Below are 27,736 nucleotides of genomic sequence, written 5' to 3'. Positions count from 1 at the left end.
ACATTATGTGACGTCATGCTTCATCTTTCCCCAGAAATGCGTTATTGTCTTGAGTCACTGAGAGCACTGACAGGCAGCGACAGAGTGGAAGGACAGTAGCAGGTAACAGCTTCTTAGTAATGCTTTTCACAATAATGGTACTGTAATTTATATATAAGATAATTTTGTGTTAGATTGTATTCAAAAGAAAGCTTATACCTAATCATGGGTTTGACCATTCCTCATTTCTGAGAGTAGTATAGCTGAGCGTAAACAAAACAAAGCACAGATGCACTTTTTTGTCTTCTCTTTTTTTCCTGTTGAAAATGGAGAAGATTTCTTAGGCAGTGGAAATGTGTATGTTGTTAAAACCCACAATTGAAATGAACCACGAGGAGAATCAAGATTCGTACGCAGAAAGCTGTTTGTATTTGATTATTTCCCATTGAGATGTCCTTCGAGATGTCGGTCACTAAATTTAAGCATTTAAAAAAGGGGAAGTGTGAACTGCCAGGAAGTTACTTGGTTATAACAGCTTCTCTCTGCTCAGTGGTACGGGTTTATGTCAGTTTATCTGTCTTTGTGTGTGTGTGTGTGCGTGTGTGTGTGTGTGTGTGTGTGTGTGTGTGTGTGTGTGTGTGTGTGTAAAACCCCTTAGGTTGGCTATGAAGCTGCTCCCTGTCCATCCAATATTTTGGTCCTGTTTGCTGATTTTGTGGGCCTCCGAAAGTGGTGGGTACTCCATGGATATTTAAGTGAAAACATGTCCTAAAGATCATCTTTAGCACACCATGTTTGATTCAACAAACATTTTTGGCTATCTTGCTTTTATCAGGGTGGTGTTGCAATTTCCACTTTCCTTGTACTCAGTCTTCAATGAAATCCTCCACCACCCCAAATTAAGAGAAAAACACCCCAAAATGTTGATGAATCAAGCAAAGTGTATACGGCAGGTGTACGTGTTTTGAATTTGAAGGCTTTTAATTGAGTTTTCCCTCGTGCTTTAACTCAAGATAATATACGTCCTCTTTTAACAGAGTCGGAGTCCAACACTCCAGATGTCTGTCAGGATGAAAGGGATCCGGGCAACGTGAGAATCAAAATGTTCTTTGAACTTCCACACAGGCACAATAAAAGCGTGCCGCATGAAAATACAGATGCATGTGTGTTTCATTTCTATATTCTGTTCTTTATGCCTGTGAAACTGTTTCAGATCCATTCACAGAGTCCTTCGGGGCAGGCACATTGTGTCGAGGAGGCTAAGGTGGACGGTAACTTTCGCTGCCTCTATTACCCAACAAATGTGCTCAACTGCTCGTGGTCATTCCACACTTTAGAGAAGGATGCTCAGCTCTTTGTCCAGATCAGGTGTTCACTATTTTCTTCAGTTAAACATTACCCATATGGGATAGCTTTGATGAGCATGTTTGAATGTTAACGCATCTCTTTCTCTATCTATTCACCCAGTATCTGTGATGACAATAGAGCGGTTCACTATCCGTACCTTTCGTCTGAGGAGAGAGTCGGATCAAGGTCTTTGACTCTGCATGAGTGGTTGTACGTAATCCTCCACTTCAACATAACCCTGCACGGCAATTGGACGGTCTACACCTCGGGATACGAGACAGACATGCTAGGTAATGCTTCAAGACAAACACCGCCATTGACTTGTTGAGTATCTGCAAATTATCCCACTACAGATGGTATTCAATGGCATCCACTGTTAGAGCAATGCATAGGTAGCCCTTTAACACCCCCTCCCTTTGAGACAGATATGCAACCACACCAAGTACCACCCCAATACCCAAAACAATCAATGCAACTAAGGATCACAATGAAATACACACTGGTATATTAATGTGAATCTGTGCATGTCCATACAACCTGCATGCAGTCTCATGTCTTGACCCTGGAGGACGCCCCCTCAGCAACCCTGGTACTAGGTACTAGAAGCAATTCTTCTAGGTACTAGAAGCAACCCTGGTACTAGGTACTAGAAGCAATCTAAGAGAGAAAGAAGCCATCTGTGGCCACGCATGCTGGGTAAACCTTTGACTGGGTCTGCTTCCCGTCGCAGACATCAACAGTAGAAGGCATTGAGCTTCTTAAAGGCTGGCATCTGGTCTTAAAATTTCTTACTACAGAGCAAAAAAATGTTTTTGTTGCGGAAATTCCAACCCAACCCCAAGTCCAGTCACAACAGGCGCTATCTTAGACACTTACCCACTCACCCTGAGGGAAGCTATACAGCAGAACCACTGGGCCTTTAATGTGGCCAACATTTCATCTTTATTCAACTTCTGAGGAAGCTCAACACTGTAATGCTCAGCCACTTTCAATAGCTGATCCTTGTTGTACGTTTCTAGCAAAACTGGCAAAGCAAAGTCTTCAATTGAAGCTGTTTCACCACCGAGGGGCACGCCACAGATACCAATACCGCAATCTAACGTTTTTACACCTCTACCCGACAACGTGCCAGGTTGCTTTAGATGTGGAGCCCCATACCCCTGGCTAACCGCCTACCCAATATTAGCAGACTCTCTCTTAACCTCTTGATGCTAGGCCTCGCTAGGCCACACTGAAAATCACCTAGGCCGTCATGGAAGTGCCCCCGAGCTCGGGCTCTAACCATTAAACCATATAACTAACACAATAAAAGATAAATGGCTACAAATATATAGATATGGTGATATAGCATTTAAAATCAGGAATAAGGGTTCCAAATGACGTACTAGCCCTTAGCTCTTACTGGCAGTTCAGGAAAACATAAGTAAACACTACAAGGCCAAAATCTATGACGCAACACACTTACTGGAGTATAGATCGCTTAGTAACATAAATACTAAGCCATTAACATACCAACGCAAGCTAAAATCTGTGTGAAAACCTCCCTTGAAGGGCGAGCCTCCATTTGTTTTTGGTTTGGCAACAAAAAGGGAGTCCGCACACACAGATGTATCCATCACAAAGTTATGTATTTAACTCAAATTCACAAAAATATCAACTAACTGGTGGTGTGCGTAAGTGAGAGAGACATCAGTTCGTGAGGGTCAGCACAGTGCATGCATGAATTTGGTGAGCTGAATGTTCAGGTTTTAGACTGTAGGTTGTGGAGACTCCACAACAGACCCTCCGGCTGAATTCTTATTACTTATTTTGACTAATTCATTTTGGTCGTGTGTTCCACAGAGGTCCAGTCTCCACCCCAAAATATCTCTGCATCAGTCATAGATGGAGGCCTGTCTGTGAGATGGGGTCTGCCCAAAAGTCGAGGAACATCTAGGCCACGGTGCTTTGAATACCAGCTGGACATGGGTGACCAGGTATGCCTGTGTATGGATATGGCTGTTGATCATTTCATAAACAACACATGCAGTGCCCTTTAGTTCACTGTCTTCTGGTGCACATAAACAAGAACAATCTAAACGAGGTGAACATACTGAGTGTTTCTGGCGAATCTTTATCTTTCAAAAACAGGAAAGACCCAAAAACGTGACCGCCGAGCTGTCTTACACAGAGCCCAATGCAGACCCCACCTGCACCTACAGAGTGAGGATGAGGACGAGGAAGACGCACGCATGCCAAGACTCTTCCCATTGGAGCGACTGGAGCCACACCGTCAGTGAGTGCTGTTTCTTTAAGTCAAGTTGATTCATCATTTTCATCAAAGGCTGGGGACTTTTTGACCATCTCCATCCATCAGTTGACTATCAGTCTGAATCCACGATCTTATATTTCTCTGTGTCGGTCCGTTTTCAGCGGTGGAACCGTCAGTTTACACACTCAGCACTCTGGTGATCGCCTCGATCTCACTTGGGATACCCATGATCCTCCTGGCTGTGCTGCTGCTGCTGCGCCATCAGAGGTACAGGTGTCTGTCTCTACCTGAACGACTAAGCTGTTGACTGATGTGTCTCACGCGCATAGATTTATACATGCAACACAGCTCCTCACAGATTTCTCTTCACACCCGCTTGATTTGCTGAGCTGCTTCTGATGCCACGGACTCCGTAAGACGAAAGACAAAAGTGATCCAGATGTCAACAGGATGGGTGAAGTTATGTGAGAATAGACAGAAAGGAGAAGTAAGAGGGGGTGGGGGGGGGGGGGGGGGTAGAGTCTTTTTTGTCTGGAAAGTAAAAGCAAAACATCCACCCTAGACTTCCTTAAAGGTTTAGAGAGAAACACCCCCGCACTATTCTAAAACAGACAAATAGAGGGAAAACACGAGATGAAAGAAAATGCAAAAGACAATAAAGGAAGGATGTGATTCATTTTTTCCTTTCTGTGGCGGTTTCACTTTATTTGCTCAACTATTTGTTTTAAAACAAAATAAATATTATTTTAACCATCGCAAATGGCTGCGGAATGAGTTTGAAATATTTGTACTCATTTTGTGTGTGTTTTTCAGGGTGTCTAAGGTTCTGTTCCCCCCGATTCCCCGCCCACCGCCAAAGTACAAAGGTTTCCTGGAAAAAAGTGACACATTCAATGTAAGTACACACCCATACTGTACACACCCGCTGACACCTCACACTTCAGCACCACAAACACACGTGTGGACAAATGGTGCTAACATTTTGGTTTTTGCGTTGTGTTGTGTTGTCTCCAGCTCTTCCACTCTGCTCCGCCAGCCGAGCCTGTGGAGGAGATCACAAAGGTGGAGGATATGGAGCAAAAGCCTGAACAGATGTTGTAAAAGCAATGTGGGAAGGACACATCCAAACGTTTGAAAAAGAAGGAACGTCTCACTGCCATGCGGCACCAGGCCAGTCCATGTAGCAATAAGTATTAGTGTTTATAAGTATTCTTGCTCTGCGTCGTCCTCGTGTTGTGGATTTGTTGTTTTGTTGTTAATTTAAAAAAGGGGAACATGTCCAGTGACAAGTTCTGAAGAAAGACATTAGTTTTGCCTGAACTTGCTGGTTTTGAAACGTAGATCTACAGTGCTTCTATAAATGTGTACCTTTTGGGGTGTGAAATAAAGTTGAGTGATATACTGAAATATCAAATGCTCATTTAAAGTGAACTGTTTTGGTCAACCTTTATCTACACACGGTGGTCCAATGAGAGCCTTTCACTCTCTTTATGGGAGCCAACACAGGACAAGAACGGTACAAAGGGAAAACATTCAGACAAACATGTAACAAGTTCACTAATGCAAAAGCGTGAAGACATTCTTAGGGTATAAGGGCTTTTAGAAAAGAGTATCAAACTACCATTAAACAAAATGTGAACACAACAATATTGAAGTTAACCCATTAAAGTTTGACATTTTGGGAAGAACACTTATTCGCTTTTTGGAGGACCGTCAGATAAGAGGATCGATACCACTCTCATATCTGTTGAAGCTAAAGCATCGAGGCGGTCGGCTTAGCTTAGCCCTAGACTTAGTACATGGGTGCAGAGATCACCTCCTCAGTTCAGAGAATGAATGATTGGGCCTAACAAACTGAGCCTGGTTCATGAAGCCAACCCTGATCAGAGCAAATCAAGTCTGGTTTCAGAGCTGACTTTCAAACACACACGGGAGATATCAAGCACAGATCACATCAATTCACAACGTAATGGATTGACATGCTAAGACAAACCTGACATGATTGTGGCAGCAGATACAGAAAATTAAACATGGGGGCAAAAATGAACAGAAACACTGCCGCTGTCAAAGCAAAAGGGAACCTTTGACAGCAGCAGGCAGCTCAGACTGACTCAGCTTGTTGCAGCCCTCTGACAATAACCACATCATTGTAGGTTCAAGTCAAATGCTACTTCCTATAAGGCCACAGACAGGCTTCAACGTTGTGTATTAGTTTCACTGGCATAGTATGTTGACTGGATTACTTTGCAGATACTTACGACTTAAAATATGCAAGTTCAGATTCAAGTTTGAAATGAAGTGTGTGTCAAAATGTGATAAATGTGACATGTACAACAAAGTACTTCACAGTGCGCAGCGTTTAAGAGGAACTGTCAGGGAGGAACTTTGAGGAAACACTGTGTTTCAGTCTGGTAGATTGACTGTAACACTGGTAAAGCAGGGAAACGTAGGTTGGATATCGCAGATGACTGAGAAGAACCTTGCATTGCAACAATGAACGAATGAATCAAGCCGCATGATAAGATGCCCACCATAGACTCTATGCCCTGCCTGTCCTGCATCGCTACATTTCCGGTATTGTTCTGGTTCCTCTGTTCTGTATACAGCGGCTTTGGATAAGATAAGATAAAATATGTGTCGACAAACCGCACGGATCAAATAGATCACTGAACTCAAGTATGACTTCCCCAAGCAGATAAATAAACAGAAAAAACACATGGTGACACATGACCACGACGATGTCAAAATATCTTTCTCATGACACGAAACTTCACAATACCACTGCATCAGATTGTGTTTTTTTTTACAAAAAACTATGTCCCCACACTCATTAGGAAACAACTATTTTTTAATGACTTTCAAGTACTGTTGAGTACTTGTTGAAATGCGTACTAGAAATGTACACGATTTGCATACACTACAGTGACCTTTTTTTTTACTGATAAGAGACACAAAATAAATACATTTGAGAAGATATGAAGGACAGCGAACAGACCCTTGCTGTTCCACAAGATGCTGCTTTCTGCCATCTTGTTGGTCCACCTGATCAATGGGGTCGGTCTGCCAGGCTGAAGACATGACCTCAATAGACCGAGCTGCTGCTGATTCACATTTCCATGTAGAAACACTCTGTGAAGGACACCATCGAGGATGTGTTAGGGTTGAACAAGACCGACTGAAAAGGAACTCCTTGATGCACCACAAATAGAAAACACACACTGAAGTCACAGTATCTCTGCGTCTTTGTGCCTGGTTTGCATGGAGCAGATTTGGATGCAGTGTAACAAGTCTGCGTGCCATACCTCGTCCAAAGCTGCTGTATTGTAGCTGTGTTTTGTCCAGCGGTTCCGTGAGTGGAGCTACACCGTCATCAGAGGCTGCAGCCCTTCTGTAATTCTCTATCAGTTTTTCCAGAGTCCCAAAACTCTGCGGTCGGACTCCTGGGTCCTGCTGATCACACACAAACCATGACAAACAGCCTGTGTGTGTGTGTGTGTGTGTGTGTGTGTGTGTGTGTGAGAGTGTGGACATGTGCGATGTTCACCCACCTGAAGACACCAGCCGTTCGTGGAGCGTACAAGCCTGTAGTTGTGCACAAACGGCGCTTTCCTGCAAAACACGACGGAGTAAAGTCTGAAAGAGCACCAGTGCACTCTGCGATGTGATGATTAAATGTAATGTTGAAATGTGAAAGGTCGTGAATCGGGGGCAGAGGATGACTGATTTCACGTTTGTGTTCGACGCACTGGAGTGAAGTTACATTATATAATCATTTGGAACTTCTGTACAATTTCCAATCTTTATGTTTTGCAGAAGCTATTTCTTCAGATTATCTTAAAAAATGATGAATATGGATTTGTTATGTAAATATCTTTCAAAGTCTTAATTTAACATGTGTATTGTCTGAGGTATACACGCAGTATACATTGGTGGAATGTAACTAAAGTACATTTTCTCAGTATTTCCATTTGATTCTATTTTACACTTCTGCACCTCTACATTTCAGAGGGAAATGTTACACTATTTACTTCATCTATCCGACAGCTACAGTGATGGTTACTTTTCACATAACACACATGATCATTTATAAAATATGCATTGTTATAAATGAAATGAACAGTCATATGCTGCATGAATTAGGAATATAATATGAATACACATTAATAGTGCTGACACTTTAAATGCATTTTGAAGACATTGCATTCCACTTTGAGAGGAAGCTTGTGTTGCTGTTGATCAAACTCCACGACAGTAAAACTCAACTTACAGCAAGAGTACAAAGACAAAGCATGAAGAATAAAACCAGATGAAACAGAAATAACTAAAATTCAAATCTACAGTATGGTCACTCTGCTGAAGTAGAAACCTAAAGGCATGCACAGGAATATACTGATAGTATAGAGAAGTAAGTATTTTAATGTAGTGAAAGCAGATATCACAATGAGAAAAAGACTGTTAATAGTAAAAGTCCTGCATTCAAAATAAAATGCTAATATTTGGTATTAGCAGCTAAATGTAGTTACAGTATACCAAAAGTACTCCTCATGCAAAATTGGTCCGTTTAAAGCAGGGGTGTCCAAACTTTTTTCACTGAGGGCCACATACCAGTATGATTTAATGCTAAATAAATGAAGGTATCAAACACGTATTGCTACTTTGCAGTTAAATATTTAACATTTATTCCAACATGAAAAAAAGCAGAAAATAACACTTTGACAAACACGTCAGGACATCTTATTTACAGCTGGTAGCTTCATGTACTGCTTCCCTTTCCTGCTAGTCTGCTGTCTGATTGTGAGGTCAGGCTGATCTGATATCAGCTCTGCAGTTTCTCCTCAAAGTTCTCCTCTCAAACGGGTCTTGGAGGAGTAGTGCTCGCGCTGGAGCTTGCGCCCGCCTGTAGACACTCGTGTAGAGACCCGTCGGATTGCATCTGACACAGCTTCAAACATGTCCTTACCTGTTGTTGTGCTCTTTAGACTCCTAAAATCAAGCAGCTCCGAATGCAGAAATGATCGTCAACTCCCCGCAAACAAATGAACAGCTGTGCGGTGTCTGTGGCATCTGTGCTCTCATAATATGCAATGGAGTAAAAAGCAAAAGCACTAGCTTTATCTGACACTTGATGGTTTAGGTTAGCTGACAAGTCTTCGATTCGCCGCACAACTGTGTTTCTGGACACGCTAACGTTGTTGAATTCCTGCATTTATTCCGGGCACTTGCGACTTTAGTGAGGCACTGTTTTATGAAGTCACCATCTGAGAAAGGTTTCCCGTGGCGGGCAATGAGTTGAGCTACCTCGTGGCTGCTATTGTGACTTTTTCTTGTGTTTTGTTAGCACGGAAAAAAATACTCTTATTGAGCTAACTGCCATTTAACTTTCTGTTCTCGCTCGGCACCAGTGTAGCACGTGTCATCATCCGGGGCTAAACGTTTCTTTGATTGCTCTTATTTTGTGGAGAAGCTGCCTTGTTCAACACAGTATCTCCACCTAGTGGTGAAACTAAGAAGTACAATACAGTCAAGCGCAAGTTTCAAGTGTGGGCCATATGACATTATATTTTTAGAAGTTGCTACGGGCCAATTAAAAATGGACCGCGGGCCGTACTTGGCCCGCGGGCCGTAGTTTGGACACCCCTGATTTAGACAGAAAACAGACTTTGTTTCAGATCAGCAGGGTGTGGCTCATAATACTCCTCATTCTCTTCCCCCAAATAAAAAAGATTGTATAAATATATTTATATAGTGTACACACAAATACAGGAGAACAAAAGTAAGAGGTACAACTACAATACAATCTACATGTAAACGCATATTATCCCACCGTGTTATTGTGCATTTTTATTTAAAAGTTGTGTTTAAATCACTAGAAATACAAGTACAGTTTGGAAGGAAATCCAAAGTGTTGAACAAACATCAGCACTTTTCCCATCTTGTCTGCACATGATAAATTATCTAAAATAAATACACGAACAAAGGTGCGACATAAGCGAAAGTGAATGTGTCGCTTCTGGTCGCGCTCTCCCAGCTCACCTCACGCACAGACAGTAGGCCCCCCGCACGGTCTCGCTGTCTCTCAACAGGAAGCTGCCGTCATGTCCAAATCTCTCCAGCAGCCTCTCCGTGGCCTCGCTTCCGATTCTCCCGTAGTAAATAGACCGGACCAGCGTCCCCTCCCTCTCCATGTTGTTGTCTCCCCGCGTGTGCTTCAAGGGCGCGAGGCTGCTGCAGATGAGTGTGTGAAAGGACGCGAGACAGGAAAGGCTCTTCTGGTTTTCACACGTTTCTGTCATGCAGTTGCACCTGCAATGACCTGATCAGTTGGACTCCAGCAGAAGCTTGATTACGTCACCAGGATGTGGTGCAGACAAACACTGTCGGGATGCAGAAAGCTGCGTGAAGGTGGTTTATGATAAAGTCAGAAGATTATGAGTTTCAGCTGACAGATATGTGCACACAGCAATGTGCCCCGCATAAACCAACAGCCAACCCACCCACACTAACATGCATGCATTCAACCTAGCTGTGGTTTGCTTTGGCACTGACATCTCTTTGTAAGAAGAAGTTTTTTAAAGATGATTTCCTCGAGAACACTTTCTGAAAGGGCAGATAAAGATATAGAATAATCCAGACGCTGAGTTCTGGGTACGTCCTGTGTACAGTCAGCAGACTGGCCCGCACATCAAAAAATACTATATGCCTCCTATAAAAGTAAACATGGTTTCTACAGTATCAAACATACTGAAGTAAATGATATTAAACCCGAGTCACAGCAGATTTTAGGTCCGGTGGGATGACTACACTGCAAAAATTTAAATTTAAGTAAGATGAAATATCTTAAATCAAGGCAATATTATGCTTGTTTTTTGTCTGACAAGATAATTCTTCTTAGCTTTTATGTTAGAGCATTTCACTTGCTTCAAGCGTTTCAGTCCTTAATTATCTTAATACAGCATTATAACTTGTTACTGAGATTTTATTACTGGTTCTGAGCAAGTTAATGCTTGAAACTAGAATTGCCATAATCATAAGGCTGTTTGATCACCACTGGCAAGTACAAAACTGCTTTGTCAAAGTCAGAATTTCTTATTTTAAGCATCTTAAGCATCCTAACCTTTTCATCTCTTCACATATTAAAAACATAACGACCAAATGGAATTCATTGTTTGATTGTCAATCTTACAACACAGCACAGCAATTATGTATTCCTATAGACAAAATACATTACAGAGTAAAGACAGTACTTAACAAAGTCAAACTATTGCTTCAGAACAAAGTTTGTCCTCAGCCTGTCTCATCCTTCAGCAAGTTAAAATGAGCACTGTGCTAACATTTGGAATATAAAGGTTGCTATTACATTCATCTGGACAAGACCATGTGGTTATGAACATAAGAAGAAATACCATGTGATAGTTCTGTACATCTAAATGGACTCTTAATACATGTTATCTAACAGACTCTAATAAACACAGCCAGTATACCAAGATTCAGATGATTTACTGTATTTAGGTACACAGTGCAATCACCAATGTAGTGGAAAATATTCCTATACCCGCTTTGCGTCTTTTAATGCTGAAATAAATAATACCAAAAACCAGGTTGAAAACAATGAGAAACAAACGGTGAGCAACCAAAGCAAGCGGCCCAAAGGCCTTGGTGCTGGAACATTCTCATACAACACAGTTATCTTTGTGAACAGGCAAGAGAGAACTCTTCTTCTGCACAACAGAGACACGGTGAAGTTCAACAAAGTTCAGAAGAAAATTACTTATGCATGAATGCAATATACTGAGTAGAAATATATTCTAAGTAAGTAGAAATATATACTACGTAAAAATGTATTACACCACTGCACTGCACAAACACATTTGAGGACGTTAGTCCTTAATTTGAACTTAGTTCCAAGCACAACATTGCTTTAAAAGCTTTGAAGTCTTTTCATATCCGGGGAACACACTATGAGTCATTTCAACAGTTGTGCAATTCTATTACATCCCCAAGATGGTATTTAACTTGTACAAAAGTTTGGCTCTTGCTGCTGATTGTGTAATAAGAGGTCAAATCAACCAGCTTCTCAGCATTCACGAACTCAGTGGCCTGTGCAAGGTGTGGTACCTCAGCTTGATAAGCCATGACGTTTCAATCAAAGCATAGTTTGAAATGGTTGATATTCCAAACAATGAAGCGAAGAATCAACAAGAAATATGTTTTTCACCAGTCCAAATTCTGGTATGTTACCATTCAGTACTTTGGTGAGGATCATGGACTTCTGAGTTATGTATTTATACCATTTATCACAAGCCATTTGACTGATACAGCATGGTTTACTTCATTGAAACCTAGGAAGTCTCTCAATTTTCCCTGTAAATACTGTAGATCAGGGGTCTTCAACGTTTTTCAGGCCATGGACCCCCAAACTGATAGAGAGATGGAGCAGGGACCCCCGACTATATATATTGTATAAAAATGTGTTTTATATTAAATGGGCCTAGTACCGTGTATAAACATACCTCTTTATTGTGCATTCAATACTAAGCTATTCAAATAATACACAGGTTCATATATTCATGTTTTCATTTTAAACAGGTACAGTGAGTAGCGTGGCCGTGCCACTGCCTTTCATAAACATACCGTGTCAGCTGACACCAATGTCAATATCAACGTTGTCTGTTAATTGCATGATAATCATGCATACAAGATATTCAAAATGATGTTTTCATTTTAAACGTGGAAACGAAAAATGAGTGATGGCCTATTAGTGCCACTGCCATGCATAAACATCCCTGTTATCTTTCATAAAATACTGAACGATTAAAATAATGGACAGATTCATGTTTAGAGAAAAAAATGAAAACTTCTTTTTTTTATTGTCTAATCAACCAAACATTTCACGGACCCCCTGCATTACCTCCGCGGACCCCCTGTTGAAGACCTCTGCTGTAGATCCATAACCTCAGATACAGGTCCCATTTCCCTTTCATTTAAAAAAATTGGGTGCATTGAAGGGTCAACATTTTGGCTGCTTTAATATATTTGGTTCTGATTAAGACTTGCAAATGTTTTTAAAATTGAGCTTAGAAGCCCATTGTTTAAATAAACAATGTTTAGACTCGAACCGCATACATATATTGACCATTGGACACAATGATTTTATTTGTGATGGCAAATGTATCATATAATGCTGTTTAGATGTAACACTGTAGTCTGCGCTAAGCTTCAAACGATTTTCAATTGGTAACTTCAACCTAGACACTTGCAGTTGCTATGGTAAGAACAGGTGCAAACACTATCTGCACAATCTCTATTAGCTCAATTATCAATTGCACATATGCATTGACTTCCAAACTACCGTCACTTGATATTAATGTAGTAACAGAAATTGGGGATGGCCGATCTCTAACATCTAGAGGGGAGTAAGGGAAACCAAGAATAGGCAAGGCAAGGCAAGTTTATTTGTATAGCACATTTCAACAACAAGGTATTTCAAAGTGCTTCACATAAAACCATTAAAAGCATCAAAACATAAGGCAAAAGAAAAGGAGATTAAAAACAATTAAAGAAATAGCAGGATTCACTGAGTCAAGATCTATTTGTCCTGACTGAACAAGATGGTTCAAAACACATTTGATTTCCAATGGGGCTATGCCCTCCAGAATCACGTGCATAATGTCTTGCGGAGTTTGTTTTATAAGATTAAAGGCTGGGAATACAACTAACTTGCTCCTTCGATTGATCCTGTATGTTGTTGTCAGGCTGTTGCGAAGTAAGTCTGTGTTTGCCTTTTCTATTTCATCACACTGTCTGACATGTTTCTCCAATGTCCTTTGAGTATATGCATCCTCATTAAAGTGTGACTGCATGTCCTCAAAAGAACACTCACCGTGTCTGCTCTTACTGTAGGCAAAGCCCACACCCTCTGCTGATCTAGCCATGGCAAGTAAGGTAAGGCAAGGCAAGTTTATTTGTATAGCACATTTCAACAACAAGGTAGTTCAAAGTGCTTCACATAAAACCATTAAAAGCATCAAAACATAAGGCAAAAGAAAAGGAGATTTAAAAAACAATTAAAGAAACAGTGTAAGTAATAAAATGCAGTAGTAAAATGCAGAAATGCAGGAAATTGATTAATATATTAATTGAACGTGGTTCAATAAAAGGCAGCAGCAAACAGAAAAGTCTTCAATCTTGATTTAAAGGAGCTGAGGGTCTCAGCAGACCTGCAGCTTTCTGGGACTTTGTTCCAGATATGTGGAGCAGAAAAACTGAATGCTGCTTCTCCATGTTTAGTTCTGACTCTGGGAACAGAAAGTAGCCAAATAGCAGCCAGTTTAGACCTGTATTTTGGATTTATATTTCCTAGGGTGTAGTATACCATTAACAACTTGTTTTTTGATGCAAAGGATCCTAGTGGATTACAGATCTCTATTTCATCCATGTACCGAACAATCTGCAATGGATGTGGTTTCTCTGAAAATAAGGGATGTGATTTTAGAAGAGCACCATCAACAATATCATGAAAGAAACCTTCCCTGCACCTCTGGGGTCTCTTTTCAATCATAGACAAAATTAGGGATGGCCGATCTCTAACATCTAGAGGGGAGTAAGGGAAACCAAGAATAGCAGGATTCACTGAGTCAAGATCTATTTGTCCTGACTGAACAAGATGGTTCAAAACACATTTGATTTCCAATGGGGCTATGCCCTCCAGAATCACGTGCATAATGTCTTGCGGAGTTTGTTTTATAAGATTAAAGGCTGGGAATACAACTAACTTGCTCCTTCGATTGATCCTGTATGTTGTTGTCAGGCTGTTGCGAAGCAAGTCTGTGTTTTCTATTTCATCACACTGTCTGACATGTTTCTCCAATGTCCTTTGAGTATATGCATCCTCATTAAAGTGTGACTGCATGTCCTCAAAAGAACACTCACCGTGTCTGCTCTTACTGTAGGGAAAGCCCACACCCTCTTTGAACCCGGCTAGTTCATGCTGTGCCAGGGTGTCACCACAGAGGGAGACCACAGCACCATATATCGCTTTCTCTCCGTTAATAGTTTGCATTTTGACACCACTGTACAATGCATCCATGTCTTCCTTGATTATATTCAAAATTACATCTAGACCAGATTGACGGAAGTCTGCTGATCTAGCCATGGCAAGTAGCCTAATAGCAGCCAGTTTAGACCTGCATTTTGGATTTATATTTCCTAGGGTGTAGTATACCATTAACAACTTGTTTTTTGATGCAAAGGATCCTAGTGGATTACAGATCTCTATTTCATCCATGTACCGAACAATCTGCAATGGATGTGGTTTCTCTGAAAATAAGGGATGTGATTTTAGAAGAGCACCATCAACAATATCATGAAAGAAACCTTCCCTGCACCTCTTTTCAATCATAGACAAAATAATTTGTGATAAGAACGGTTCTAGACTTTTGACTAATGGTACATAATCAAATACTCCACGTTTCTTCCTGCATATGGTTCGAGCATTTGGAATTTCCTCTGCGTCCAAACAGCTAAACTGCTTCTTGATAACTTTGTTCTGTCGAAATGTTGTTGCAACGCCAGCAAAGGGGTCACTGAAATTGTCAAATATATCCATAGCATCTTTTTCAAATTGACCCGATGTGCTTCCCGAATGCTTCTTTACCACTCCCTCCATCTGCTTCTTGAGGTAGTCCATTAGTGATGACTGATACTGCTGTACCTCAGCAACAAAGTCATTCACGCCTTTCTGAAAATGAGAGAGAGAGAGAGAGAGAGAGAGAGAGAGAGAGATAGAGAGAAAGGTGATGTCATCAATCCTGGAGGATGGAACACACCATCATGGTACGTGCAGTTTTGCTTATGACATAGTCATTAACATAAGAGATCTACAACAGTAACGTGGATAACATGGCACAAAGATTGAACTCAACCATCACTGAATCACTACAAAATGCTCTGCATAACTGTGTAACTAACCAAATGCTGTGGTCTGAAAAACGCATCTTACCTGTGAGAGACGATGTTTGGCTCGGGCATGTTTTATCAGATCCTAAAAAAAAATGTGGAAAATTAATGTAGCATCCTGAAATGTGCAGGCAAGATATTACTAGTTTATAACAAACATAATGTTTGTGACCGAAGAAATTGTTGCAAAGACGAACTATGAATGCTATTAGTAGAGCCAAGAACTTTAAAAAATATATATGGTCAACAACAGAATTAGCACGGTTAAAAATAAAGCCTAATATAGGTGTGTTTCATGTGTCTTACAACAACTATGTCCTCCAGATGTTTTTCATCTTGAGCCTGACTTTTCTGAGCCGCGATGTCGTTAGGGAAGATCGGTCTCCAGTGAAGGTTCTGAATCTGAAAACAAAGCAAAGTATAAGCCTTCGTATTCCAAAAGAACAATTTTTGGCTTTAAGTAAAATGTCTGGAAAACTATTCGATGTGTTGGCATGAACATTTGTACAGACATTCATGGTCCCCAGAGGATGTATGACTTTGTTGATCCCATGTGACTTTTCTAGCACCACCATGAGGTTGACATTTGTGGTTTTTGAGTGAAACATCACAACAAAAATGGGATGAATTGCTTTGAAATTTGGTAAATTTTTCATCTATTGTCATCATCAGGTCATTTTTTTAATGAATCCAACACTTTTGTTGATGACCCTATGCTGTATCCATCCTCAGCTGCATTTAACGCTGATGAGGGAATTAAATAACTCAAAATCATAGTAAATAATGTCTCATACCGTGATAAAACCATGAGTGTGATAAAGTAGCAGCTATTAGCATATCAATTGTTTTTGCATATTCCTATTAAATTAGACATAAACACAAACCTCATCGATGTCTTTAGACAGGCTTTTGAATTCAGGAACATGATTTCCCAGCGCCTTACCAAGACGTCTGATCCGATTAAAGGAATCACGCAACGTCTCCGTCTTCAACTCGAAACGTGGTGCATGCATAATATTGTTTCGGACTTCGGAAACCTATACGCACAGTGGACAAAAAAAAGACAGAGTCCTTATAGATGTTAGTAAAGGTAGGGATGGGTTTCAAGGAAGTGACCTCATTGTCACTGCAACCAAACCCACAACTTGGTCATTCTAACTGGCACAATTATTTCAGTTAATTTTGTCAGACAACTAAACAAATATAAAATATTGATTCAAATAGGGAAAAAAGAGACATCCCACAACACGTTTGTTTCTATGTGAATGTTGACTTTATGTAGTGTACGTGTGTGTGTGTACAACGAAGCATTTACTTTTTCACCAAATACGCCGAGCTCAAACTTCTTGAAGTGCTTGCATTGCTTCATGAGACACAGAAGTGCAGCAATGTCAAAGTCCCCAATGGAATTATGATTCTTATGACCATCTGGCATGTACACCTGAAAACAGGAGACGGTATTATTAGTGTGACACCTGGCAAACCATCAGACCAAGTCCACTTAACATAAAATAAAAATAATTTGATGACGCCTGCAAACTTACCTTAGCCACTTCCCATTTATCTTGGGACCACCGGTCGGGCTTACTGTTCTTCCACATCACCTTTCCACGCGGACTGGTGTGGTTGGCCAATATTGAAGCTCTCCAAGAGGAACACACCTCACATAAAGGACGACTCTGCAATCAGCAGCGTCAACACAGGAGGTCACATTATGAAGGCAAATCACTGTCAAAGTCCGAGAGCGCAAATGAGATCCACGCGCGCGTGCAACTCAAACAGCTGCGCGCGTATTTTACTTTGACGAGCGCTTTTACATCATTCCGCGAGCAAAATTCCCTTTTCCGTGAGCGAAAGTCGCTCGCGAAACTTTTACCTGCTCGCTCGCGAGTAGTTTTTCTTTTTGACAGTAAGTGGGCGGGCCCAGTCGCTATTGTATCTCTACATCTAATTGGTTACAATCCTCGTTTTTGGATAGACCGGATATCACTCTGACACAGACGCTAGGAGGAGATTTTCAGATTGCACTCCAGGTCAGGGGCAAATAATGTACATTTTACTGCACGGGTACTTTTACTTTCTGCACAGTACATTTAGCTGATAATAACATACTTGACCAAGGTTTTGAATGCAGGTATTTTACTCGTAGTGGATTGTTTCATCAGTATGGTATTAGTACTTTTACTGCGGTGAAGGATCTGAATACTTTTTCATTCACAAATTACTTGTCAGTGATTTAAGTTTGGCAAACAGTTAATATACAAACAGTGGTCCCGAATCTTGGCTCCAGATCTTTGAGCAGGTCCAAATTGTTGCTAATAGCATGTACAACTACATTATATCTCTTCTGTAAACACAACAGTGTGATTAAATATGATCACATCAAGACAACCCATCATGCAGTACATAGGCCAGGTCTGAGCCAGCAGCACATTTGTAATCTGATATCAGTATTTGGGCCAGAGCTGGGGTTAATTATAAAAAGTTAGAATGTTGTAGTATGTGGGCCAGAACTGGGCCGCAGCATTTTACAATATGTTTAAACGCATCGGGCCAGGTCAGGCCCGCTTACGTTTCATCTGACAGTCATGCTGTCTATTGGCCAGTTTCGGGCCGAGGACCCGGGCATATACTGAAGAAACGCAATCATGTGGCCCAACAATGGGCCGGGTGAATTTTGCCATCTTGGTTGATTCAAAAATGTCTGTGTTCTATTTTTGCAGTGAAACTTTTTTTCCTTAACTTCTGGTTTCGTTTTCGACGAAACCAGATTGACACAATTGGATGTTAACCGGCCACACCTTACATACCTCACACACGTAGGCTACATTTAATAGTGTCTACGGATATCATCTTATGATGTTTTACGCAGCAGAAGCTGTCAACGTGCTCTTAATTTACTGTCAGTAACGTAGAAACGTAATAACAATAGTAATTCATTAATGCCAACTAACTTAACTCCTAAAGCTGTAGTCACATCGGTAACGTTTCTACCTGAGGCCGGCTCTGCTCTATACTAATGTATACTTGTACGAGCTCACCTGTCAGACTCGTGTGGTAGTGAGTGATAATAAATAAATATATATATATATATATATATATATATATATATATATATATATATATATATATATTCAAGTGGGTAATCAAATAAAATAGAAAATAATAATCTAATTTCTATTTGAGATTTTTGTGGAATAGTGACTTTTCTTCACCGTGCGGACAAACGAGTTTGTCTCTACCTGATAATGTGTTGTGATTGGCGTGTTGAAAATCAAATGTTTGAATTATTGTTTTTTTGTTTCTTCTCTTGGTTTGGAAATGTGATATGTTGGCCACTTGGGGGAAGCAGAAACAAGATAAGTTGACAAGTTGAGAAAAGAGCCCGACAACTTAAAGGATTAAAAAAAGATCTGGTTTGGTGTGAAACATCTAGCAGCAATCTTGCATTACCTGTAATTACGTTTACTACTCCATCCCTGTGTGGACTACAAACACACACACACACAGAATCATGGCTTAAAAGGAGCCATAGTTGAAAAAGTATTTTAAAAACAAAAAGGTGGAAGTTACTTATCTTACAGGATGCATATTTAAATTTTTTGAGATGACTTACTGAACAGCTGCTAAAATGTAATTGAAACATACTGTATGAACAGAATTAGCTCGGTTAAAAAAGAAAAGAGAGCCTAATATAGGTGTGTTTTGTGTGTCTTACAGAATGTATGTCCTCCAGATGTTTTTCATCTTGAGCCGGAATTCTCTGAGCCGCGATGTCGTCAGGCAACATCAGTCTATCGTGAAAGTTCTGAATCTGAAAACAAAGCAAAGTATAAGCCTTCGTATCCCAAAGGAACAATTTTTGACTTTAAGTAAAATGTCTGGAAAACTATTCGATGTGTTGGCATGAACATTTGTACAGACATTCATGGTCCCCAGAGGATGTATGACTTTGTTGATCCCATGTGGCTTTTCTAGCACCACCATGAGGTTGGCATTTGTGGTTTTTGAGTGAAACATCACAACAAATATTGGATGTATTGACATGAAATTTGGTAAATTTTTCATCTATTGTCATCATCAGGTCATTTTTTTAATGAATCCAACACTTTTGTTGATGACCCTATGCTGTAGCCATCCTCAGCTGCGTTTAACGCTGATGAGGGAATTAAATAACTCAAAATCATTTAATGTCTCATACCGTGATAAAACCATGAGTGTGATAAAGTAGCAGCTATTAGCATATCAATTGTTTTTGCATATTCCTATTAAATTAGACATAAACACAAACCTCATCGATGTCTTTAGACAGGCTTTTGAATTCAGGAAGATGTTTTACCGCCTCAACAAGCTTTCTGATTCGATTCAAGTAATCGCGCCAATCCTCTTGCTTCAACTGGAAACTTTCTGCATGCACAATATTGTTTCGGACTTCGGAAACCTATACGCACAGTGGACAAAAAAAAGACAGACTCCTTATAGATGTTAGTAAAGGTAGGGATGGGTTTCAAGGAAGTGACCTCATTGTCACTGCAACCAAACCCACAACTTGGTCATTCTAACTGGCACAATTCATTCAGTTAATTTTGTCAGACAACTAAACAAATATAAAATAGTGATTAAAATAGGGAAAAAAGAGACATCCCACAACACGTTTGTTTCTATGTGAATGTTGACGTTGTGTAGTGTACGTGTGTGAGTGTGTACAACGAAGCATTTACATTTTCACACAATCTGCCGAACTTAAACTTCTTGAAGTGCTCGCATTGCTTCATGAGACACAGAAGTGCAGCAATGTCAAAGTCCCCAATGGAATTATGGTTCTTATGACCACCGGTCGGGCTTACTGTTCATCCACCTCACCTTTCCACGCGGACTGGTGTGGTTGGCCAATATTGAATCTCTCCAAGAGGAACACACCTCACAATCTAATCTAAAGGAGGACTTTAGATTGTGACACAGGAGGTCACATTATGAAGGCAAATCACTGTCAAAATCCGAGAGCGCAAATGAGATCCACGCGCGCGTGCAACTCAAACAGCTGCGCGCGTATTTTACTTTGACGAGCGCTTTTACATCATTCCGCGAGCAAAATTCCCTTTTCCGTGAGCGAAAGTCGCTCGCGAAACTTTTACCTGCTCGCTCGCGAGTAGTTTTTCTTTTTGACAGTAAGTGGGCGGGCCCAGTCGCTATTGTATCTCTACATCTAATTGGTTACAATTCTCGTTTTTGGATAGACCGGATATCACTCTGACACAGACGCTAGGAGGAGATTTTCAGATTGCACTCCAGGTCAGGGGCAAATAATGTACATTTTACTGCACGGGTACTTTTACTTTCTGCACAGTACATTTAGCTGATAATAACATACTTGACCAAGGTTTTGAATGCAGGTATTTTACTCGTAGTGGATTGTTTCATCAGTATGGTATTAGTACTTTTACTGCGGTGAAGGATCTGAATACTTTTTCATTCACAAATTACTTGTCAGTGATTTAAGTTTGGCAAACAGTTAATATACAAACAGTGGTCCCGAATCTTGGCTCCAGATCTTTGAGCAGGTCCAAATTGTTGCTAATAGCATGTACAACTACATTATATCTCTTCTGTAAACACAACAGTATGATTAAATATGATCACATCAAGACAACCCATCATGCAGTACATAGGCCAGGTCTGAGCCAGCAGCACATTTGTAATCTGATATCAGTATTTGGGCCAGAGCTGGGGTTAATTATAAAAAGTTAGAATGTGTCTGTGTTCTATTTATGGAGTGAAACTTGTTTTCCTTAACTTCTGGTTTCGTTTTCGACGAAACCAGATTGACACAATTGGATGTTAACCGGCCACACCTTACATACCTCACACACGTAGGCTACATTTAATAATGTCTATATATCATCTTATGATGTTTTACGCAGCAGAAGCTGTCAACGTGCTCTTAATTTACTGTCAGTAACGTAGAAACGTAATAACAATAGTAATTCATTAATGCCAACTAACTTAACTCCTAAAGCTGTAGTCACATCGGTAACGTTTCTACCTGAGGCCGGCTCTGCTCTATACTAATGTATACTTGTACGAGCTCACCTGTCAGACTCGTGTGGTAGTGAGTGATAATGACTTCTCTATGGCTGATTTATTTAATTTCAATGAAGCACGGTGCTGTTGTACTTCATGTTCGTACCTGCTTCTGTTGTGATTTCCAGTTCTTCAAGTTGCATTTCTTCACACACGGTTTCCTGCCGATTTTGTCGCCCAGCATTTGGTGGAAACTCCCTAATTCCTTATCGGTGAAGCGCTCAAGCCGCTTCTCAAGACAACGCAACCCCAGACTACATTTCAACCAATTCAACCAATTCTGCTTTTCTTCTTTATCAAACTCCCAAAAGTGCTCCATGCCAGATCAATATCACGCAGATATATTTGCTCTTTTGTTACAGTAAAGTAACGATCAGACTGCTGGTAAGATACGCACTACTACTTTGAAAGTTTTTTCGCCGACTATTTGTAGACGTTGATTAAACTTTCACGTTTGGATGTGGTTTCTTAGTAAGCCTCTAAAATGATGATATATTATTATTAGCACAACGTAGAGGACGGAAAATTGTAGTATTGCAAATACTATATTCTAAGCGAGAACTTAATCAACGTCTACAAATAGTCGGCTAAAAAAAGGCTAGTTCGAGTTCTTCTTCTTCTTGTTTGAGGTCTATTGTCGGTGGCTAGTTCGAGTTGAACTGCGCCTCACCTTAAAAGCAGACGAGAGCAGGCGGACGTAGAAAGGGGCGTTGACAAAAAACTGCGTTCAAGTCGGACCGTTTCCAGCCTGCTTCTTCTTCTTCTTGCTTTTTATGGCGGTTTGCAAACAGCTTTCGGGTGCATTACCGCCTCCAACTAATCTGGAGTGTGGACTAAGGACTCTAATACGACAACCAAAAGAAACACACACACACACCGCGCACGCACACACACACGCACACACACACACACACACACACACACACACACACACACACACACACACACACACACACACACACACACACACACACACACACACACACACACACACACACACACACACACACACACACGTGTAAATAAATAAAGATATGTATATAAAAAAAATACATCTATATATCTATATACATATAGAAACAATTAAATTGTAAAATAGAAAAAATCGCCCTCTCTCGTGGGAAGGAACGATGCGCGAGGAGGCGCGGAAAAGAATCGAGGCGCTGCGTTAGCATATTGGAAAAGCACCCTCTCAGATCGCCACTCGCTAGCATCCGATTAATGGCATTGAGATGATATGGATTTTAAATCATCTTACTGTGTCTGCAGGCCACTTGCTGTGTGTACTTGTACTGTTGGTTTACATAAACACAGTGTGGTGAAATGAAAGTATATTCACTCAAGTTCTGTACTTATTTACAGAAGTATTTCCTTCATATGCTACTTTATTCTTGTATATAATAGTTGAAATTCAGATCAATCATCCGGTCACACAGGAACAAGTCAAGGGGTTTCGTCAGAGTTTTCTGTTTGATACATTCTGTCACAAATCCCTTGATCTGCTTCCAGTTTGACCTCAACCTATTTCAGGAAGTAAATATAAAGACGTAATGCACAACATGCTCCTCATTCTCCCTTCGTCTTATTCTCGGGCCTCCAGTGCGTTGATGGCTTGGAGCTCTGCAGAAAACCTCTCGCCCAGATCTCTGTTGGCCTGCAGGAAACCGCCCAGCCTCCTCAGCTGCTCCGTGTCCTAAAGAAGAAGGACGAGTCAGCCGGTCGAAGTCATGTGACATCTTTCTTTATATGCACAAGTGCACACGGGCATACTGTATCTGTTCTTCGCACCTGTGTCTTTGCATCATCGTCAGCGGCGTGCAGTAACTCCTGCAGCCTCTCTTGTAGCAACTCAGCCTCCCATTGGCTGATCTTCATTTGGCAGACAGAATCGCTCTCCAGTCCATCCAGGGCAGCGGAATCCATTCGGTCCAAGCCAGAGACACATATTGACAAATCAAGGCTCAGCATCTGGACAAATGAAACGCACATGCGCAAGAAAATCTGTGATGCAACTTGAGAGCTCTGAAAGCAGCGATGCACACACACACACACACACACCTCCTCGATCTCCTTTCCAGCTGTTGCCATCTGTGGTACCTGGTCGAGGTGCCGCACAAGCGTTCTCACACTGGTCTGGAAGTGTCTCATCCATTCATCCTTCACACGCAACTCACAGGAATGCATCAACTCGTTCCTCAAATGGATCACCTGGAAGAGCAGAAAATAAACAAAAAAGACAAATACAAAGCCCTTTGTTGTGTATTGAAACTCCTCCCTCTTTCCTTCTAGTCACAGATATTGTTGAAGTAAAATTACATTTTTCAAGTTCTGGATGCAAAACGTCATATGCATTCAACAACAACAACAGCATAACAATAAGAAGAAAATAAATCCAATATGAAAGTTGTTTCACTCCCCAACATTTAACAAATTAAAACAGCGTCATTACCAAGGATACAGGCAGATAGTTGGCAGACGGGGGAGCAGACAGACATATCATATTCACGTGAGAATATGTTGTTGGGAGACTTATAAAATAGAACCACGCTTTATACATCTGATCAGTGCACAGCCTGTGTACACAGAGCTTCAGTCTTGAACCTACAAACTTTGATGCATCTGCCTCCTGGTATATAATGTGTTGAGGTATCCACCAAAAATGTCCGAGACCAATTATTAATTGACTTATTAAATTGAAGATTAAACAGATACTTGAAACAGAGGGAACGAGTGGTACTGCAGGTGAACTTTGACGCTACCCAACACCTCAACTTTCTGAGGAGCGAGACCCTGAAGCGCAGCAGCAACGTTCTGTGGTTTGGGCATCAGGCTGACACTTACACAATGGAAACTCCTAGGTTTCCTTTATCCGTACAGGAAGTGCTATCGTCAAGTGTAATTTACTTTTTATTTTAATTTAATCCTCATTTAAGTTTTGTTCCCTTTGATTTGTTACGATTTCTTTCCATTTATTGAACTACGGGTGTTTTGGTCTCAGATATCAATATATTCTTTACATATGATCTCATATTATTTAGTGTAAATTTAATGATGATAGCCTTAATGTGTTTTTCTTTCATTAATAAATATGTAATCATCTGAGCTTCTATGTTGACTGAATGGAAAAGAGCCAAGTAAAGAGGTATGAATAGGAGGAGACAACGAAGAATCAAGCTTCTTCTTACGGAGTTTATATCTTGGCTCTCTTTGGGGATTTAAACTTTTGACAAAATTGCAAAAAACAAATAAAACTGGTTTGTATTTGGTACATTCCGACCAAAGTGCAGTCTTGCTGATCTCTGCGGGTGCCTTCGTAGTCTGAAGGTGAGACAGCTCTTCCCCTGGGATCGGCTGACGGCAGTAAATGATTGGTCATAAATCTGAGTGACATACCTGTTACGAGCGAAGGTTAAAACGGTGTTGTTCAGTATTATGTGATTTACTGACTTGGTTGCCTCGGATTGTTCTTGATGCTCCGCCTGTTTATCATGCATGATGGTGCATTGTGATTATAGTGCTGAGACATCAGCTGTTGTGTTTTTAGTGAAGTCACAGGGGTCAGATTGGCATCGGAATAGAGGGTGTTAGGCCCAGGGTGCCGAAGCTGCCCTATATAACCGAGCGGGGTTCCTTTAGAGCGGGCCCATCCTGCAGTACTTCCAGTCCTCCTACACTTGTTGCACACACACACAGCAACGTCCGTTACCTAGGTCAGAGGTCACTGAACAAGCCATCTTCCAGTGCCTTGCCCTGGGCGGGGGTGTCGGTTACGCAGCTAGGCTGCACACCTTTTCAAAGGCTTGACGTAACAACTTGACTATGACTGATCAAACAGCACTCCCATTTTAAACGACATGAGCGTTTACCTCTCTCACACATTTTGGATCCACAAAGTGGAAACAATCACAGTGATTGATGAGGTTGAGCAGAGCAGAGGCATCGCATTGCTCTGCCCCCTTCACTTTCCCCTGACCCCGCGGCATGAAGGCCTACAGAGAGACAGACAGAGAGACGGAGAGGGAGACAGAGAGATGTTGAGAGAGAGAGAGAGACACAAAGACAAAAATAGAGAAAGACATTCATCAACGATTGGTCTGCTGATTATTTCCTCTATTACTTGATCAATTGTTTAGAGTATGAAATGTCAAACGTTACAAAGAAGACCAGAAAGAGGACATTTCTTTTTTCATAATTTCATCTCAACATGAAGTATCTGAGTTTTTACAGTCACAGCCCATCTGTTATGAGACTGATCACAAATCATTCCATGTGTTAAAAATACTGAACAAAATCAATGAAAGGTCCTCGGGTGACATTTCTAACCAAATGTAATGTTTTCAGAATTGTCCCATTAAAACCTGGTTTAGTTCCTCTGAACTAGTGGTTCCCAACCTTTATTGTATCTGACGTAAGTGATGTAAGGTGAGCTTCAGTTAGACTCCACCATTTAACTGGATTTTATTTAACACCTTTAACAATCTCCTGGAGTGGCAGAAGATGGATGTTGCAACCATGAATCCATTACTTTGAGCTATTTCGACTTCTAACACACTTTCAACTGAGTCAGGTTGTCAGGATTTAATGCTTTCCTTTATATACCTCAGGGAAGTGAATCTCTTTGGGTTCTGGACTGCTGGTCGGATTAAACAGTCAGTCGAGATAGCTCACCTCGGGCTGTGGATATATTAACAGGCTTGTTTTCCGCTCTATTTTCTGACATTTTATTGACAAATTGTCAGATGAATCACTAAAAGGGGGGAGAAAGGGCATTGGTTGCAGCTCTTTCTAAATATTACTCAACTACATATAATATAGGAGACTCTTATGTCTGTATGTCAAAATTAGGACCATATTTCCCATAAACCGACATCAAGAAATGAAGTCCTACTCTACAGTATCAAACATACTGAAGGAAAGGCTAATGATTTTAAAGGTTGTAGGTCCGGTGTGATGACTACCTTGGCCACTTCCCAGTGGTCTGTCCTCCAGCTGGGAGGGAAACAGTTGTCCCAGTTCACCATGGCATCTGCCCCTCTGCGGTGTCTCAGAATCACCGTCTGCCACTCTGCACACGGCCTGCATGCCGAGGAAAGCTACACCCACACACACACACACACACACACACACACACACACATACCTATGCTCACAACTCACACCGTAATTTACAGTGAGCATGCGTGTACAGTACCATCGCAGTAAACTCAGAAGAACTTTGTGTAAGCCCCCTACTACAGGGGACTCAATACCGTATTTCACGTAAAAGTGTCGCAGAAACATGAATTAAATGAGCAGACAGAGTTTCCAGACCGACCTGATTCCTTTTCGGTTTGCACAAAGACGTCTCGCACGGTTTCCGCAGCAGCGGGCTTTGATTGAGCAGATCTGCGTGGAAAGCTCTCGTGTGGTGGCTGACGAAGGGGTGCAGACCCTCCTTCAGTATGAGCAGACACCGTCCGGCCTTCAGCCAGTTTTTATACTCCCTGTCGTTGAGACGGGCCGCCAGCTCCTCGCGGACCATGTCGGCCTTAAACTTCTAACACACGTAAACAAAGCATGTCAAAAGCAGCAAAAGCTCAGGCGGAGTCCTCGCGTAGAGCTCCACCCTCTCCGTGCAAGCAGCAGCAGGGCCGCACGGTGGCGCTGTCTACTGTGGAAACGCTACCATGTGCTGTCTGGTGCTCAGCAGCAGCTTGTGCTGTGGGTTTATCAGAGCTTCAGAGCTGAAAACAGTTCACACGACGCTGACGTGTGGTGAGAGGGAGCCAAAACCGCAAAGTTGTGGATGGAAACAGTTGAGGGAAATAGATGCTGAAAAGCTCTGTAGAGTTACGGGTGACAACAGAGTTGGTGATAATTCCCTGGGTTCTTCACTGTACAACCGCAGTCATTTGATCTGTTTATGGCTGTATCAAAGCTGCTTTAAATAAATATTTCAATTATGTCAAGCCTGTAATACTTCAGGCTGCCGCTGGAGGCGTTCATCAGGGAGGAGAGCTGGAGTTTCTGACAGACTCCATGTATCAACCGAGACGAGGGGCTTGGGGGGGGAGGAGGGAGGTTAGACTACAACATCCTGGTTTAAAGCCTGAGCAGTACACACACACACACACACACAGAAAGT

The 27,736-nt window shown here is 41.3% G+C and overlaps 4 protein-coding genes across 6 annotated transcripts; 1 reads left to right on the top strand and 3 right to left on the bottom strand.

Moving 5' to 3' along the window:
* The first annotated feature begins 72 nt into the window (after nt 1-72).
* LOC306789052 (cytokine receptor common subunit gamma-like) lies at nt 73-4,946 on the top strand. The gene is made up of 10 exons (XM_079284817.1): nt 73-102; nt 638-711; nt 1,017-1,069; nt 1,193-1,347; nt 1,447-1,616; nt 3,169-3,302; nt 3,457-3,601; nt 3,739-3,844; nt 4,391-4,472; nt 4,592-4,946. Exons 2-10 carry the CDS (start codon nt 645-647, stop codon nt 4,676-4,678), a joined length of 999 nt encoding a protein of 332 aa, XP_079140943.1. The 5' UTR covers nt 73-102; nt 638-644; the 3' UTR covers nt 4,679-4,946.
* Nucleotides 4,947-6,683: 1,737 nt separating this feature from the next.
* LOC306789856 (SH2 domain-containing protein 1A-like) lies at nt 6,684-9,762 on the bottom strand (the record flags this gene model as incomplete). Its single annotated transcript, XM_079285923.1, has 4 exons — nt 6,684-6,706; nt 6,880-7,027; nt 7,126-7,186; nt 9,611-9,762. 4 exons carry the CDS (start codon nt 9,760-9,762, stop codon nt 6,684-6,686), a joined length of 384 nt encoding a protein of 127 aa, XP_079142049.1.
* Nucleotides 9,763-13,015: 3,253 nt separating this feature from the next.
* LOC306789042 (uncharacterized protein) lies at nt 13,016-22,246 on the bottom strand. 2 transcript variants are annotated; one of them, XM_079284802.1, is made up of 9 exons: nt 21,720-22,246; nt 19,824-19,973; nt 19,251-19,346; nt 17,077-17,211; nt 16,848-16,973; nt 16,417-16,569; nt 15,839-15,934; nt 15,576-15,617; nt 13,016-15,314 (listed from the first exon to the last, which is right to left on the bottom strand). In XM_079284802.1, the coding sequence occupies exons 1-9, from the start codon at nt 21,930-21,932 to the stop codon at nt 13,725-13,727; spliced, it is 2,601 nt and encodes an 866-aa protein (XP_079140928.1). In that variant the 5' UTR covers nt 21,933-22,246; the 3' UTR covers nt 13,016-13,724. The 2 variants fall into 2 exon arrangements, with proteins under 2 accessions (XP_079140928.1, XP_079140929.1); XM_079284803.1 differs by lacking the exon at nt 13,016-15,314 and having other exon boundaries at nt 15,604-15,617; nt 16,476-16,569.
* Nucleotides 22,247-22,945: 699 nt separating this feature from the next.
* LOC306789056 (uncharacterized protein CXorf38 homolog) lies at nt 22,946-27,194 on the bottom strand. 2 transcript variants are annotated; one of them, XM_079284823.1, is made up of 6 exons: nt 26,927-27,194; nt 26,572-26,706; nt 25,480-25,602; nt 23,711-23,821; nt 23,402-23,581; nt 22,946-23,306 (listed from the first exon to the last, which is right to left on the bottom strand). In XM_079284823.1, the coding sequence occupies exons 1-6, from the start codon at nt 27,131-27,133 to the stop codon at nt 23,196-23,198; spliced, it is 867 nt and encodes a 288-aa protein (XP_079140949.1). In that variant the 5' UTR covers nt 27,134-27,194; the 3' UTR covers nt 22,946-23,195. The 2 variants fall into 2 exon arrangements, with proteins under 2 accessions (XP_079140949.1, XP_079140948.1); XM_079284822.1 differs by having other exon boundaries at nt 22,948-23,306; nt 23,672-23,821.
* Between the last annotated feature and the right edge of the window lie 542 nt (nt 27,195-27,736).

The sequence above is a fragment of the Melanostigma gelatinosum genome (assembly GCF_949748355.1).
Source record: "Melanostigma gelatinosum genome assembly, chromosome: 15".
Lineage (NCBI taxonomy): Eukaryota > Metazoa > Chordata > Actinopteri > Perciformes > Zoarcidae > Melanostigma > Melanostigma gelatinosum.
The sequence above is the reverse complement of the archived record's forward strand: the minus strand, read 5'-3'. Positions and strand labels throughout refer to the sequence as shown.

Bases quoted from the DNA above. Each gene is read 5' to 3' on its own strand.
- LOC306789052 (XM_079284817.1), top strand. From the start codon at position 645: ATGAAGCTGCTCCCTGTCCATCCAATATTTTGGTCCTGTTTGCTGATT. The intron at 712-1,016 runs GTGGGTACTCCA...CTCTTTTAACAG, and splicing joins TTTGTGGGCCTCCGAAAGTG to AGTCGGAGTCCAACACTCCA. The intron at 4,473-4,591 runs GTAAGTACACAC...TGTTGTCTCCAG, and splicing joins AAAAAAGTGACACATTCAAT to CTCTTCCACTCTGCTCCGCC.
- LOC306789042 (XM_079284802.1), bottom strand. From the start codon at position 21,932: ATGGAGCACTTTTGGGAGTTTGATAAAGAAGAAAAGCAGAATTGGTTG. The intron at 16,570-16,847 runs GTAAATGCTTCG...CTGTGCGTATAG, and splicing joins TCGGCGTATTTGGTGAAAAA to GTTTCCGAAGTCCGAAACAA. The intron at 15,618-15,838 runs GTAAGACACATG...ATTTTTTTTTAG, and splicing joins ATCTGGAGGACATAGTTGTT to GATCTGATAAAACATGCCCG.
- LOC306789056 (XM_079284822.1), bottom strand. From the start codon at position 27,133: ATGGTCCGCGAGGAGCTGGCGGCCCGTCTCAACGACAGGGAGTATAAA. The intron at 23,822-25,479 runs GTAAACGCTCAT...CTGCTCTTCCAG, and splicing joins ATCCAAAATGTGTGAGAGAG to GTGATCCATTTGAGGAACGA. The intron at 23,307-23,401 runs GTGCGAAGAACA...CTTCTTCTTTAG, and splicing joins ACGATGATGCAAAGACACAG to GACACGGAGCAGCTGAGGAG.